The following is a 17,198-nucleotide window of genomic DNA, read 5'->3' as shown; positions in this document are numbered from 1 at the left end:
ACCGACATTTGTGACACAATTAATTTATAACGCAGTTCAGGCAAACAACCCTAATCTGCGAGGCACTTCTCAAGTAGAGAATTTGCCTAAATCTACTAAAAGCTCAATATTTAAAGTACACTTAGTTTAGGGAACGGGGATTACACAATATGATTTCCTATCAGACTATTGTGACCTAAACACGTGCACTACTTTTCAAGGGGATTTGGGTATCTATTCTCAATGACTCTCGTGACTCACAATTAGATCTTGAAAGCTTAATCTTATGTCTTGATGAGTAGCTGCTTTTATAGTGTCAAGAGTCATGTGGTGGTCCTAAGAGATATTAGTGATAATCCTTGGCAAAATAGAAGTAGGAATCCTGATTCCTATTTGGATTTGGTAATCCCTTTTTGCACAGAATTTGGCAAGCTATTTGAATCAACATGGGTGTTTGAACATCATGAAGATGATGAAGAGAAACTCTTGGGATGGGTTGCAGAAACTGAAGTTCCATTGTTGTCTTTAGAGAAGTTAAAGCAACATAAACCTCGATCTATCTCACTCTTTAATTTTTCTGTGATTTCTTCAATGGGAAAACGCAATTGCAAGTTTGAGCTTGGTAGGTAGGTACAACTTACAAGAGTGAGTTATTAGAACTGAGAAGCAATTTGAGGGTGGATTGTGATAATAGCAAAAGACAAAGGCCTTAACTTCTATGTGAAAATTTCAACAAAGCCGGCTGGCTGCCAGGAATTGAAGGTGAATTTTGGAGTTTCATCTCTCGACAACACCGATCACATGCCAACCAATGGCACATCCAGGTCTTTTATTTTGTTTTTAGTGACACCCAAGCCCGCAACTACAATCTAAAAATGCATACTGGATAAATTTCATCTTGACATCTTGTGACCTTTGCTGACAAACGATCACAAAGCTGAGGACTACCATAGCAAATTGCTCATAGCTGACCGAGTGACTGGTTCAAATCAAAAGAGTCAATAGACCACCGTCGGAGTTGATGAAACTTGAAATCTTGTGGTGTTATAAGCTAAAAATGTGACCAACTTGGTTAGAGTTGTCCGCACATGTGGATTTCTCCCTGGAAGCTTGGGGGCGCCTAGCGCCTAGGCGGCAATTAATCGGCACCTAGGCGCCCGAGTATTTTTATTTTTTAAAAATTTGTTTAAATTTTTTAATTTTTTAATTTTTTAATTTTTTAAGACTTGATAATTATAAAATATTTAATACTTTAATAGTTAATACTAAAATATTAAATATCAACCAGAAAAACATTTAGAGTTTAAACAATTTAAAGTTATTTCACTCAAAACGATGTCGTTTTGAGTGAAATAACTCATTTAAAAAAGAAGAGAACAATAGCAAATAGGTCAACTAGGCGACCTAGTCGGTGTCTAGGAGGTATAGTCTACAGCCTAGCCGGCTAGGCACCTAGACCACCGATTATGGTGATATGCTAGGCAGCCGACCAGCGCCTAGCGCCTAGGCGCCGATTAATCAATGCCTAGGCAAGATTTTTGCAACACTGCTTAGATCACAGTTCATCTTGCAAGATGAACGACTCAAATCATATCAAATATATGTATTTTGTTCGCTCACGCCTTAGTACTTGGGGCTCGTCAATTCGACACATTTATCGGGAGGCCAATCAAGTAGCAGATGCTTTAGTTACGGCTGGTCTAAGCTATAGCTCCTCGCGAATTTTTTGTTCTCTAGATACACTGCCTTTGCAGGTCAAGTTGGCCTTATTGTATGATCTTAACGGTTTTGCTTCGCGACGGGCTGTTCGCCGCCAATAAAATTCGGTTTTGCTAAAAAAATATAATTAATCTTCTGTGTAATCTTCTACCTGAGAACTAATTGAACTACCCTGAGTAGTCTAGTTGACTACGAAACTATGATGAGAGCAAAATATATATATAACAATATTGAATTTTTAACAAACAATTAAATATCATTACGCATATTAATTTTTCTTTTTAAAAAAGTTACATAAAGTTTACAAAGTATGCATTTCTTGAGGCAAATTAAAAATTCGCATGTGCCTACAACTCTAATTAAGTTGGTCACATTGTTAGCTTATAATCATAAGATTTTATGTTTAACTCTGAGGGCAACCTATATATTTACTTTTTTAGTTTGAACCGGTCAGTTATGAACAATTTGCTAAATTAGTCATCTTTGGGGTCGTTTGTCAGCAAAGATCACAAGATGGGATTTATCCAGTATACATTTTTAGATTATAGTTGCAGGCTTCAGTGTCACTAAAAAAAAAAAAAAAAAAAAAAAAAAAAAAAAAAAGAAAACCTGCATGTGCGATTGGTTGACCTGTGATCGATGTTGTCTAGAGATGAAACTCCAAATTCACCTTCCAGGCAGGCAGCCGGCTTAGATGAAATTTTCACACAGAAGTTAAGGTCTTTGTCTTTTGCTATTATCACAATCCACCCTCAAAGTACTGCTTCTCAGTTCTCATAACTCACTCTTGTAAGTTGTATACTTGTACCTACTATACCTAGCTCAAACTTGCAATTGCATTTTCCCATTGAAGAAATCACAGAAAATTAAAATTAAAGTGTGAGATCAAGATGGCGTATGTTGGTTTAACTGCTCTAAAGACAACAATTGAGCATCAGTTTCTGCAACCCATCTCAACAATTCGCGACAGATATTAATCCGTCGCAATTTAGCGACGGATATTGCGACCGAATAGCTTTCGTTGCAAATCCGCGACGGAAATGGTGACGAAATTTAATTCCGTCGTGATTCTTGACGCAAAGTGTTGGAAATAATGAACCAAAGTCGATTTAATATCGTAAAATAATATTTATATATACACACGAAAGTATATAAAATATTATTCGATATATATCCGAAATATATATATATATATATATACACACACACACACACACACAAATATATGTAAATCGGCCCCCACGGTTATACATATACATATATATCAACCGAAATGGAATTTATAATCCTCGGATTATAATTCCAACTAAAGGAAACGAAGTGTAGTACAAGGATTTTTGCTTAGAAACATAATCCCAAAACCGGAGAAGAAAGAATTTTTTTTTTTAAATGCACTAACATTATGATAATTTTATGTGAGTAAGTTCATTTTTTTTTAATTTAGATACATTATTTTCTTTCTTTAAGTGCATATTGTTCCTTAGCTTCTTCTAGTGCATATAGTCTTTTTGAGTACATAGTTTCTCTTCTACTGCATATTTAATTTATTAATTAGCTTCTCAGAAGATGTATGCATTATTTTCATTCTTTAAGTGCATTATTTTGCTCAACAAACATTTCGGGGTCGTTTGGTTCACGGAATGTCAGCTTACCTTAGAGAATGTTAGATTGCTGGGAATATTAGATTACTGGGAATGTTAGATTCCTGTGTTTGGTTAAAATTGGGGCATGTGATATAATCATGTTTGGTTTAGGGTTATCTTTTATACACACTATAATATCCTTAAGATAACCAAGGTTATCTTAGATTACCTAAGATTTTGAAGGGAATCACATTCCCTTCAAAATCCTATGTGGAGGGAATGTTGCATTCCTTGGGAATGTTAGATTCCCTAAGATAATATGAACCAAACACCGGAATGTGAGCTTTGGAATGTCACATTCCCTTGGTTATGTTATATAACCTGAACCAAACGCCCCCTTCATATTTGAAGAGATAGTTTTTCCTCATCAAATAATGAATTGAAATAAGACATTCAACTTGTAATTCCTATAACTAAAAAATTAATAATAATAAGTCTAATGTTTTAAAGTTAACTTTAAGAGCCAAGGATGTTGTGATCTAATGGCACTAAGTTATTTTTTTATAGGGGAGGTTATAGGTTCGAGCCTCAGTGGAGGTGATGTTATTGGCTCTTTGTGCTTCTCTTGGACAATTAAATTTTAAGCCAAAATGGTCATCCGTTAAGTTTTGGTGTTAAATAAGGGGTAAAATTGGTAATCCAGGATTTTCACTATAGTAAGAGGACTACTTTGGGTGCAATTAAAAGTCAAAGGATTAATTTGAGAAAAGACCATAGTCGGAGGACCATTTTGGGAATTTTATCTTTATAGTCCAAACATTATTTTGTACTCATCACATCAAACTCTATAATAAAGCTGTTGTAAATAATATTAAGTGGACATTTTTATAGTGTTTATAACACTTGTAACGGTCGGATGTTTATGACTACACTTATGGTTTCCGTTACAATTGTACATTATATATATGTACTTATACCTTCTTGTAAAGTTGATGTTTGAATGCAAAATTAATAAAACTCTCCCATTTACCTTGTCTCTTATCTTGTCTCTACTTTTATTATTTTGTGTTGCTTGCAACTGTATTCACCGATTAGGAGCTAAATGGCCAACGGGAATAATCTCCCACAACACGTTATCAGTACGCTCTTCGGTGAACGGTATGCTTTATACATTACTTTCCTTACAATTTCTTACAAAGTGCATATTTGTTGTTAATAAAATATGTACTCTGTATGATTGAATTTTGTGATGGTTGCTGTCCACTCGAAACATGGCATTTGCAAAATTCATGAGCGAAATCATTAAGTTGAATGCCCAATTCCCGGGATTATCCTATTAACTTCGTCCGCCTTTCGGCGATTACTATATGAAATTGAGCATTAAGGCAGAGCATCAAGTACCTTATGCCCATACCCAAATGGTTTAGTTAATTAATAACGTTATGATTTATTGCTAGACCATTATTTTTTTCCAAAAATCCAACTTGCCGGATATTTGTTGGGGAAATGCAGTATTCATGCTGCTGCTTTAATTCTAAAAATCCGGCACACTGCATATCCTTATTCTCCCCTTACATCTAATACGTGGTTTTCAAACAAACATTTCCCAAATCTGCATTTTTATTCTTATGAATGCAGTCCAATCAATTACATAACCACCATAGCGTATCCATCTAAACCTCCATCTGTTGTCTCCAATATTTAAAGCCCCTAAGAGAGACGCGATGGATACGCTGACTGCATGAAGAACGGTTCGCGGCATTAGGGGGAGATATGATCAAAATTGAAATGGAATGCCGAGAAATTTCATTAAATGATCTTCAAAAATTAAATCCACGTACCAATTAGACTGAACTGGAAGTTCAGAAAGAAATCAAACATATCTGCCAAATAATCTATTTCATAAAGAGAGTGACTAGGTCCCATATATATTCCCCAAAATTTGGACCATAAATATCTATCGATACTCCTTGACGCCAGAAGTGCGGGAGATTCATTGGGATAGAAAAATAAAGAATCAACTAGATCTAGTAAAGAATTTATGTCACTCTTGAAAATCTTAGAGCTCTTGAAAAATCTTAAAAAGTTATATATTTATGACGATCGTCCAGACGACGAGAAAACCCAATAAATTTATAGGTGCACCAAATAATCATAATATTGGGTTGCGGAACAACCAGATATAAATATCCTTGAGAAATGACTATAATCTGGTTAACTTTGAAAATTACTTTTATTATATATATATATATATATATATATATATATATATATATATATATATATATATATATATGTATATATATATATATATATATATATATATATATATATATATATATATATATATATATATATATATATGTATGTATATATATATATGTGTATATATATATATATATACACATATATATATATACATACATATATATATATATGTATATATATATATATATATATATACATATATATATATATGTATATATATATATATATATATATATATATATGGGAGAAATTCTTGAAAAATGTTATAAGTTGTCGACAACACAATTGCTTTCAAAATTGCTCATATTATATGACAATCTAGATCCAGAACTAGGTGCCAGAAGCACCTAGATTGATTAACGTATAAAGAGAGCAATTAAAGGCATAAAATAGCTCAACTCGCTAATATTCCTTTTATACACCGTTGAAGTATTAACCCTGTAGGTTACAAATGGTGTTTGTACGAAGGAAAAACAAATAATGATAAGGTGGTAAGATATAAAGCGAGTTTGTAGCCTGAGGGTTCACGTAGAAACCCAGAATCAAGTATACTCTCCCATAATGAATATCATTAAAAGTTCCGCTACATAATTGGCAGAATAATAAATTTAGATATGCAGCTTATTAAAGTCATGACCTAGAAATTATGGGTCATTAAACACTAATGATTATATGAAAATCCTTGATGAATTTATAATTCTCAAAAATGAAAGAGAGTACATATCACAACATGTTTGTTGTTGAAGTACAAATGTTTTACTTAACTTAAAATAGTGAAGCAATTGATTGAGTAATTTCCTCTTAAAATAAGGAAATTATAGAAATGAATATGTACCATTAGGTACTTATTAAGGGGCTTATTTGTAAAATAAAGGAGATGGAAAATCAAGTATTATCTCGACCGGTAGATCGAGCATTTCCTTAAAAGGAATTTCACATACTAATTAGTCTATGTCCAAATAATCTCCCGAAGTAGATAAATGACCATTTTAACCTAAAAGAATAATTCAGGACCAGAAGTCCGCTACTTCAAAACATCATTTTTTTTAATACCTTTTCTTTGAGATAGATAGTTCCCAAATTCGCATATTATTTTTGTAATTTATAAAGAGTGATTTGGTGATTCTCCTAGAAAGAAAAGGAAATGATGTCAATTAATATCCTTAGGGTATAAAATACGTCTTTCGAGAAGTCATTTGAATATTGGCATTATGTTAAATGTCATGACTTGGATTGATATATTATAAATCAATCATTACTTGTTCTTATAGATGTACTTTATACATTTTCATCTCATCATTACTCTACTATGCCCTCTCTTTGTTATAGCGATTGTTAAGTTATGAGATGAGATCAAAAATAGCAAATCAAGGTACAAATATTCATATTGATGCTTTTTGACATGAAGTCATCATACTTGGACAAATAAACGTATATAGTTTTCATGATATAAACTCCAGAAGAGTGATAAAATATTTGTCCAGAAGATTTGCACCAGTGACAAGTTAGCAAATGTATACCTACAAAATATCTATGAGATTGATATGTGTGGGTAAAGAAAATTATTATATTTAGGGGGAGCAACAAAATATAAACTATAAATAATTTTATTGGTCCAGATAATCATGAGAAAATATGATAAATTCTAAATGACAATCCTGAAGATTGTACCATATCCCTTCTCCACACCCTTTTGAAACAATGATTTTACTTTAAGCAATGTAGAATTTGAAGATTGTTATCTTCAGGGGGAGACATGAAGTACATTCACTCGAGTCAATCTTGTAGATTGATCAATCCTGTAGATTGGGTCTTAAAAGGACTAATAGTTGCACTTTTTGCAGCGTGTATATTCACTCGAATCAATCATGTAGATTGGGTCTTAAAAGGACTATAATTATAATTTTTGTAGCATATGCATACCATGTACTCTTTTCCTCACTAGGTTTTTCCCAATGGGTTTTTCTAGTGTGGTTTTTAACGAGGCACGAGTATGATATAGTAATGTCAATTGGGGTGTTGCAAATATATAAAGACTTAAATAGACGAACCCCGAAATCCTGAAGATTATGCCCTGAAGGCTTATGGTTGTACTCTTTTTCCATTAACTAAGTTTTCCCACGAGGTTTTATTAAGTTAAGGTTTTTAATGAGGCAACTCGTACTGTTGGTTTTAGGGTTTTTGGGCCTAGGGAGGTCCAACACAACCTTGGTTGGTGGATACACCTTTCAATAAAGCTACTGAAAATAGAGTGAAATAAATAGTGGTAGTGAATCGTGTTTCTTTATTCTCTAGGCATGGACTCGCCTGGTTTACAAGGGTGGATGAGCCTTTATATAGTAGGCCCTCCTTCAGCCGAGTCAATGTACATTGAAGGCTGCTTTTAAGGCTAATTTACACTTTAGGGCCGTTGGGTGCCGTTACCGGGTCGGCCAACGACTCCTTGGGCTTCCCTAACGGTTCGCTTGGTCGACCTCCTTGAATGCTGTGATGAATGCTCCTCAACGGCTCTAAGCCGAGCCTTCTCTTCAACTTGGGCCTGGGCCGACTCCTGGACTCGGCCCAGGCCTCTGCCGGGCCTTACTACTGACCCATATTCTCACTTTCTGGGCCGCTACCTACCCGTTCTAGACTCTTCTCCATTCTGGGCCTCTTCTCTAGGGCCCGCCTTCTTGGGCCGGGGTCCTCACCCCATCAACTAGTCCCTCGCTTTCTCATGCCCGGTCCTCTAACTCGGGTATGGGAAAGTAGTAACTTTTCTTCGTCCTAATCAGCAAATCTTCTTTCTTAATTGCCCAAATAACGTCCTGATTCTCCGCTATCTTACCTGATTCGCCGGAGACGTTTGGATTCTTCCTCCTTCCTGGGGAATCCTATAAATAGCCACTTGGTTTCTTCACCTTTTCATCATCTCATCGGTCAGTCATGGGTCGCTCACCTCTGAAGGGAAAACGGATAGACTTCGGGTCGCCTCGACGCCCTCTACCTTCTAAGCGGTCAAGCCCCGAGAGGGAGGGCAAGAAGAAGGCTCCTCGGCCTACCTCCCGGAGACCTTCCACGGGTGCTACTTCCTCTATTCCACAGCCGCCAACTCCTGTTTCTTCCCTCACGGCGAACGCCCCCGCCTCGGCCGACTTGCTGCCTCCGACTACGGTCAGGGTTACTGTGCAGAACAGGTCTTTTGTTGAAGTGGCCGTCCCGGAGCAATTAGCCTTCCATATGACTTTCATCATTCCACTTGACGATCTAGACGGGCCGGCTACGGACCTGATGACTGATGCTGATTTTGCTCGATACCTGGAGCTGTACCCGGATGATGAGGAGTCGATGGTGCCGCCGATCATGCCAGCTTTTTGGGACTCCTTCTGCCCCGTCTCCCACTGGACCATCAGGGGAGATGTTCTTTAGGAGTGACTCTTCCTCCACGGACGAGTTATCGCCTCAATTGGAGTCCGCCTCTGCATTTTCGAGAGGGCCACAACAGGAGCACCTTATCTATTTTCACTATGATGTAATAAGCTCCTCTCTCTATGTACCACCCTTCTCCGGTTAATAAACTTGGTTTTTATTATTTTCTCTTTGGAGACTTTTTGATTCTCCGCTCGCATTGACCTCCTGGCCGACTGGTCGCCGAGTTGACCGTCTGACAAATCTTAAAATCTGACATCTGTGATATTCCCCGTATCTCTGGAAAATCTTGCCTTTTCAGTTAAAGTGCGAATCTTACTCTTCTCAAGCGGATTTGATGGATCCATTCCCTGATAGAGATTCCTACCTCCCGTCTAATCTGGCCTCGTAATGTCAGTTATGATTCCCTCCGTAATTTCTGCCTAGATATTCGCCCTTCTGGGGCTATATAAGGGTCTCATATGCTTGTGATTCATATCACTTCTCATTTTAGAAATCTTCGGTCATGAGCTACAGGGTCGGTGATCGTCGCTTTTCCATCCGTAACAAGGAACATGCTCGCCTTTAAGAATTAAGGCAGAAGAGGCTGGCCAACGGCGGTCACCTATTGGGTGACTCGACCTCGAACCCCATCGTGGTGCCTCCAAACATGCTAGACCTGGTCCCCGTGGATTCGGTCAAATGTCGAGTGGAGCACATGGCGGATGACTCTAGGCCAGATGAGGAGGAGGCGTGGGAGGTTCCTCCCCTTTTGGGGTGGCTATGTCTCCCAGCGCCCTTGAGAGGCCTCTTCAGATGATCGATGATGGGAAGCCGGCTGTCTATCTGGATGATGTGCAGGAGCCGGAGCCGATTCCTCCACCCTTCCATCCTCAGCTTTTCCTAGAAGGTCCGCCTCCTGTTCGCCCCGCGGAGGAAAAAGACCAAGCCGTGATTTGTCCTTTTCTTTGTACTTTCTTGGCCGGGATGTAGGCCTTTGTTGCTTTCTGATCAATAAACTGTTGTTTTGTCGCTTTTCTGTGCGTATTGTTTATTATTCTTCGCCTACCGTTAACCGACTCCTCGCTGTTTTATCTTATCTCCCCTTTTGTGAGGTCGACGCGGTCCTTTCTGTCCGACTTGCAGACCCGACCTTTCTTCGTCGAGAGCTATTCATGCTGACTGATGGGCTTGGCCCGTCGATCCCCTTGGGATACCTCCAACCCGTACTCGGATAGCCCAGAGGCCGTGGCCTGCAATGGGCCTCACGCTAACAGGCCGGGTCATCTTTACCCGCCTTTGGCCTAGGGTAGATGCGCCGTCACAGGCTAACCCTAGACCTGAATCGTCACTCTACTTTTCGAGGCCATTAATTACAAGCGTCCCTTCGCATCTTGTCAACCCTTACTCTCCTCCAATAGATGCGCGACACGTGGCTGTTCCTTGGGATTCTTCCCAATTTAAATACCCCGTTCTTCCCTCCTCTTCTCACTTACCTTCTCCATACTTCTTTCAAAAGAGCTCTTGAGACCTCATCAATCTCCTCCTGCGCTTTCTTTCCACCGGACTTCCAGGTTGGTATCATGTCATCTTCCCCTTCTTCTTCTCCTTTTCATCGCTCGGTGGGGTCTCCCGCCTCGACTTCCCCGTCTTTTTCTTCTTCTTCTTCTTCTTCTTCTTCTTCTTCTTCTTCTTCTTCTTCTTCTAGCCCTCCCCGTCGCATGGAGATTCCGTCTGGTTTCCCATCGGCGTCATCTTCTCAACCGACCCCCTCTTCTTCGGGGGCGGTTACTCCTCTGACCCCAGCCCCTCTCACGACGGTGATGGCTCTTCCTGACGGTGCCGGACGGTCGATGGGCAAATTTGACTCCATCGTCCTGCCATCGGGGCTTCCGTCGCAAGTTTCTGCGGCGGACCTTGATATGGCCCGTTTTCTTTTAGGGCCTTCGGCCACTGTTTATCCTCCGGAAAACCGGCCTATATATGACCCGCCGGAGGGTTGTGTGGGCATCCACCTGCACTCGGTGGCCTTTGGCTTCCGAGTGCCTCCTTCTCCATTTCTCTCTCTTCTTTTTAGTCATTACAACCTGGTTCCTGGTCCATTAGTACCCAATTCGCACTGCCTCCTTGCTTGTTTTATCAATTTGTGTCACTGGTGGCTCTACGAGCCGGACTTAGACCTTTTTCGGTATTTATTCGCCGTGAACAAGGTCGGCTCGCACTCCCCGGGCTTCGTTCAGGTCGCCGCCCGTCCTGGGTGTCAACTGTTTGAGGGTCTTCCAGATTCTATAAAGGACTGAAAGCCCTTTTTCTTCTTTGTCCGTCCTTCCTTCACTCCCTTTACCTTTCCCACTCTGTGGCCGGCTGCTCTTTTCAAACCGTGCCCCCAGCGCGCCGTCTTCACTCAGGACGCGATCCAGGGTGCCGAGTTCTTGAAGAGCTGGGGACCTTACTCCGTCAAGTACTGGTCTCGAGTCCGGGCTATGGTGAAATGGGGCCTTCTGCCAGCCGGCGCGGCCACCATAGGTAGTCCTTCCGTGATCTCTCTTTTCCTTATCCTCTCTGTATGATCCGACTGCTAATACTTTTCTACTTTTCCGCAAGTCCCTACGACTCCTACTCCACCAGCTCGGACGAAGTCGAGGCCCCTACACCGGAGATGGCTGATCGTGCAGAAAAGATGAGGCATCGGTTGTCTCAGCGCACGTCAGGTGCCGCCGCGGCTTCTTCATCTCTCCCCTCTCCATCTCCGAGGTCAACTCCACCACCGCCGAGGAATGTGGTGGACCTAACACCGTCCCCGGCTGCCTCTCCTTCCAGGCAACCCCCTCTATCCCCATCTGAGAGCCCGAGCTCCAAACGCCCTTTGGAGCAGTCGGATGCGCCGGCCCCAAAGAAGATCCGGCTAGGCGTGGAGCTCGATGAGAATGCCCAAATCTGGCAGGGCAACTACTCGGTCCAGAACTGGGCCGAACATGTCTTCCTGCCTAAGGACCTGGAGGCGGCAAGCCAGATGCAGGACGAGTACATTCTGGAGGCTTCCCTCCGGCAGTCTTACCGCGTAAGTATTCCGACCCATCTCTCTTGCTTTTTTCTCTTGTTCCCGACTAACCTTCCTCCTCTTTTTTGCAGAACCTCACCTTCCAGTTGGAGCTGAGGAAACGACTGAGGGGGCTCAAGATCACGATGCACTCCCTCGCCGCTCGCCTGCGCCAGACGGAGGAAGCTCGCCTGGAGGAGCAGGCCGTCCATGCCAAGACTCTGGAGGTGCACACCGCTGAGTTGCTGAGGGTAACCCCCCAATGGGAGGAAGAGCGGGATAAGGTGGCGACCATCGCCACTTCTTCGGTGGAGGACTACAAGAAGTCAGCGGCCTTCGAGGCGGACGTGAAAGCAGCGGTGGCGGCTCGACGGGAGGAGATCGCCAAGGAGTGGCTGGCGACTCCTAAGGGAGATGACTATCTCCTGGATTTGGGCGAGCGTGATTATCGCCTACGATTCGCGAGGCTCAAATGGAGATCTATGCCTCCTTGAAGGCCCGCGACCCGACCTTCACCCCCGAGAGCTGGGGCCTTAAACCGGTGCTTGATCCTTACCGGCGGCTGACGCGCCTGTGGCGACCGCAGATCCAGCGGTTCCTTCTGTAGCGAACCTAGCCGAGTCTACTGAAACGCCTCCCCTGATAGGGGTGAGCATAAATACCGATAAACCGATAAAACCGATGACCGAAGACCAAACCGACCGAAAATTTCGGTTTTCGGTCGGTCATCGGTTATGAGAACAAAAAAAATATCGGTTATTCGGGTAATCGGTTATTCTAGCGGTTATTGGAGGTTCAAAACCGCGGTTACCAAATAACCGACACTATATATATATATATATATATATATATATATATATATATATATATATATATATATATAATTATATAATTTAATTTAAGACAATAGATAGTATATTAGTATTAATGTATTATAGTAGACAGTATAGTGGGTAGACTGTAGACACGTGTAGAAGACTTAGAAAGTTAGAAGTCCTTTACCATCCGTCCGTCCCTCTCTCTTAGTCTCATTCTAAGTTTCTAACATCGCAATTCGCAACCCTAAGTCCCTAATCCACTGAACCACAAACGAAGCCGCTCCTCTCGGCTCTCGCAGTTTTTACCGTCCGTCTCCGGCAGTCCGGCCTCCGCGCCACTACCTCTCCGGTCGAAGCCCTCGCCTCACCGCGTAGTAGCGCCGCCTCGCCGGTCGTCGCACCGCTCGGCTGTTCGCCGGTTATCGCAAATTCGTCGGTCGTCGCACCTCCAGCCAGTCAGCCTCCGCCAGTCAGCCTCACCTAAGATTCTTCAGCCCCTTCACAGTTCAGTTCACCCATCTCAGATTTCTCAAGGTAAGTTACATACTAATTTTATAATTTATATTTGTTGAATTTGAAGTCTTTGATAGTTCACAGTTCACTAGTTTCATTTATATAAACAAAATCATAGTGATATTTATTTTTAAAATTTTTACAGTGTTTTGGCTCCAGAAATCCAGATTCATCAGGCTCCAAAACTGAACAATTTATTCAAGGTAATTTTTAATTTTTGTTTACTTTAAATTTATATTAAAATATTGTTAACAATCTATTCAAGTTAAAATTTAAAACTGCAAAATGATAAGGTATGAAATGGTTAACAATCTATTCAATCTATTTAAGTTTTTAAGTTTGGCAGTATGAACTTTTAATTTTGGATTTTTAGCAGTATGAATATTTCATTAGGAATTCTGCATTTATGGCAGTATGAACTTTTAATTTTGACAGTATGGTCTAGTAGTCTACATCAGTAGTTTGCCAATTGGGAACCTACTTTTACTCCAATCTTGTATCATTGTATGTATGTAGTATTAATTTCTGCATTTATCCAAAGAGACATCAAAGCAATCAAACTTAACAATTCAATTTATTTAAAGAAGACTAATTTGGCAGTATGAATAATTTTTTCAGTTTTTAATTTTAGTATTAAATTATTCTTTTAATTATAGATGTCAACAATGAGATCGATGCATATGGATGATAATATGGATGATGATTCAATTGAAAAAGAGCCAGAGATTGCACAAACTGTTGCAACGGAGGCTAATGAGGAAGTAAATCAATCTAAGAAAAGAAAGGTTAGCCGACACAGATCTGAGGTATGGGAGAATTTTACTAAATTTAGTAATGAGAAATTTGAGCAAAAAGCTAGATGCAATTATTGTCAGAAAGAATTGTTTGCTGATCCTAAATTGAACGGCACTAGTTCACTAAAAGCCCATGTTAGAAGCTGTCCAAAAATGCCCCGTGCTAGTAGTGACCCTAGCCAAACTGAATTGCTTGAAGGGGAAGGATCACTAGGTTGTGTGAAGTACAGTGCTGAGGCACTTAGAAGGAGCATTGTTGAAATGATTATAAATCATGAAATCCCCTTCAAGTTTGTTGAATTTAAGGGTTTTAGAAAATGCTTGTCTATTGCTTGTCCAAGGTTTAAGGTTCCATCACGATGGACTATTGCTAGGGATTGTTATGGTATGTATTTGGATGAGAAGCAAAAGTTGTCTAAATTTATCCATATGTCTTCACTTAGGGTTTCACTTACCACTGACACTTGGACATCATTACAAAGGGAAAATTATATGTGTCTTACTTGTCACTTTATTGACAATAATTGGAGCTTGCAAAAAAGAATAATTAATTTTTGTCCAATTAATAGTCATAAAGGTGAGGATATTGGTAAGATGATTGAAAAATGTTTGCGTGATTGGGCAATAGACAAGGTTTTCACAATTACCGTGGATAATGCTAGTTCAAATGATGTGGCTACTCAATACTTGAAAAGGAAATTGAACAATGTTAGTGGAACTATCTTAGAGGGCAAATATATTCACATGAGATGTGTTGCACACATTATTAATTTGGTTTTCACGGACGGGTTGAAGGAAGTGAATGAATCAATTGCTCGTGTTAGATTCGCGGTGAAGTATGTGAGGCAATCACCGGCTAGATTGCATAGGTTTAAAGAATGTATAGACATGGAAAAAATTCAATCTAAATCTTTGTTGAGCATGGATTGTAGCACTAGATGGAATTCTACCTACTTGATGTTAGATGTGGCCCAAAAATTTGAAAGAGCATTTGAGAGATTTGAAGAGATTGACCACAATTATAAGCATGAGCATGTGTTGAATGGTGGCACACCCAAGGAAGAGGATTGGGGAAATGTTAGGAAAGTGAGCAAGTTTTTGCAACGTTTCTATGAATTCACATTGAAAGTTTCCGGAACTACATATGTGACTAGCAACGTTTACTTTCCTGAAATTTGTGAATTGTATTGTACTTTGTGTGATTGGATTAAGAGTGATGATGAACAGTTTAGCGCTATGGCTAAAAGAATGAAGGAGAAATTTGACAAATATTGGGGGAATGTTGAGAGGATGAATATGATACTTTATGTTGCAACTGTTCTTGACCCTAGAAGGAAATATGTATTTGCTGATTTTTGTTTCAAGAGAATGTATTCACCTGATCAAGCTTCAGTATTGTCTTCTAACCTTAGAGATGCGACTAGTAAGTTGTTTGTTGAATACCATGGGTTGTTGAAAGTTTCACAAGGTGAGGGTAGCAATTGTACTCAACCAACGAGTGCCACTAATGCGGATGGGTCGAATAGTGATAGTCCACTAAACATTGTAACTGACTTTGAAAAGTATTTGGTTGAAATTGGACTTGGGCAGCAAAAAAAACGAATTGGATAAATACATCAATGAAGAGCTTGATACTCAGAATGGTGGTGGTGAATTTGATATTCTCCGTTGGTGGAAAGAAAATGCTCATAGATTTCCCATTCTTTCATGCATGGCTCGTGATGTATTGGCAGTTCCTATATCAACTGTCGCATCTGAATCTGCATTTAGCACCGGTGGACGTGTGCTTGATACTTATAGGAGTTCATTAACTCCTAAAATTGTACAAGCTCTTGTGTGCACTCAAGATTGGTTACGAGAAGAAAATGTCATTTCAATGACTGATTTAGTTGAGCATGATGTTGGAGAGATGTATAAACTTGACGTGGGTGAGTATCAAAATCATTACTTTATTTTAAATATTATAATTTTCTTATTGTTATTTCTTTATTTAATGTTTGTATTTTCATATGATTTAGATATGTCAAAGATGAGGTTGGATCCTGTGATTGATTAGAAAAACAAGATGCAAGAAGAATATAATTGACTATGTAAGTTAATACTGTATGTTTATGTTTATTTATTATGTATTAATTATAATATTCATATATCATATATTAACTTTTGGTTACCTTTTGGATGCAAGTAAGCAGGTCTTGATGAAGATTGGCACTTTGGGATTGGCACTTTGAGCCTTTGGCAGTGTTGGAACTTGGTTTTTTTTTTTTTTCTTTTTGAATTTGTATGCAACTTTGGGTCTTTGGACTTTGGCTATGCAGATTTGGCAGTGTTGGTATGATTATGAACTATGAGTCTATGATTCTAACTTTTAAGAACTAAGAACTTGGTAGTTGGCAGTGATGAATGTATGCTTAGTATTTATTTGGAAGTATGAATTATGAACTTGGGCACTTGGCAGTTGTTTAAGTATTAAATACTTTGATAATGATGTATGTTTTATTATTTTTATTTTTAATATTCAGTAAAATTTAGAGTTAGTTCACGGTTTTTCGGTTATAGGTATATAGTCGGTCGGTTACGGTCGGTTATAGGGAGTTAAAAAATATACTCGGTTATTCGGTTATCGGTCGGTTATTGACCGTAACCGACCGATGCTCACCCCTATCCCCTGATAGAAGATCCTTCACTTGCTCTTCCAGCTGGAACATCGGCGGAAGACCGAGTCGAAGAACTTGACGTTGCCGCCCCCTCCCCAATAGTCTAGGGCTTTTTTAATAATTCTTCTTTTGTAAGGGTTGGCCTCCGTCTCAGGCTTTTTTCGAATTAATGAAGTTTCTTTTCCATACTTCTTTTTCTTATTACAATCGTTTTAACTTTCCCCATTCGCCGGCTCTTCCTGGTTTCACCATGAAAAACATATCCAAGGATTTGAGCCCTTCTATCTCTTCTCGCCGAGTCCCTTAGTCGAGGCGACTCTTTCTTAGCCTGGCTTTGGAAGCTTCTAAGGGTTTGAATCCCTCCCTTTTTCCTCGCCGAGCCCGTCAGTCGAGGCGACTCCTTATGACTTTCCTTGGAAACGACTAAGGGTTTGGGCCCT

The 17,198-nt window shown here is 39.8% G+C and overlaps 1 protein-coding gene across 1 annotated transcript; it reads left to right on the top strand.

Moving 5' to 3' along the window:
• Positions 1-13,972: 13,972 nt before the first annotated feature.
• LOC109183973 lies at positions 13,973-14,562 on the top strand. Its single transcript, XM_019334000.1, has 2 exons — positions 13,973-14,449; positions 14,545-14,562. The coding sequence occupies exons 1-2, from the start codon at positions 13,973-13,975 to the stop codon at positions 14,560-14,562; spliced, it is 495 nt and encodes a 164-aa protein (XP_019189545.1).
• The last annotated feature ends 2,636 nt before the right edge of the window (positions 14,563-17,198 follow it).

Source organism: Ipomoea nil, unplaced genomic scaffold (assembly GCF_001879475.1).
Source record: "Ipomoea nil cultivar Tokyo-kokei standard unplaced genomic scaffold, Asagao_1.1 scaffold1237, whole genome shotgun sequence".
NCBI lineage: Eukaryota > Viridiplantae > Streptophyta > Magnoliopsida > Solanales > Convolvulaceae > Ipomoea > Ipomoea nil.
The sequence above is the reverse complement of the archived record's forward strand: the minus strand, read 5'-3'. Positions and strand labels throughout refer to the sequence as shown.

Excerpts from the sequence above, each read along its gene's own strand:
- LOC109183973 (XM_019334000.1), top strand. The coding sequence starts at position 13,973 with ATGAGATCGATGCATATGGATGATAATATGGATGATGATTCAATTGAA.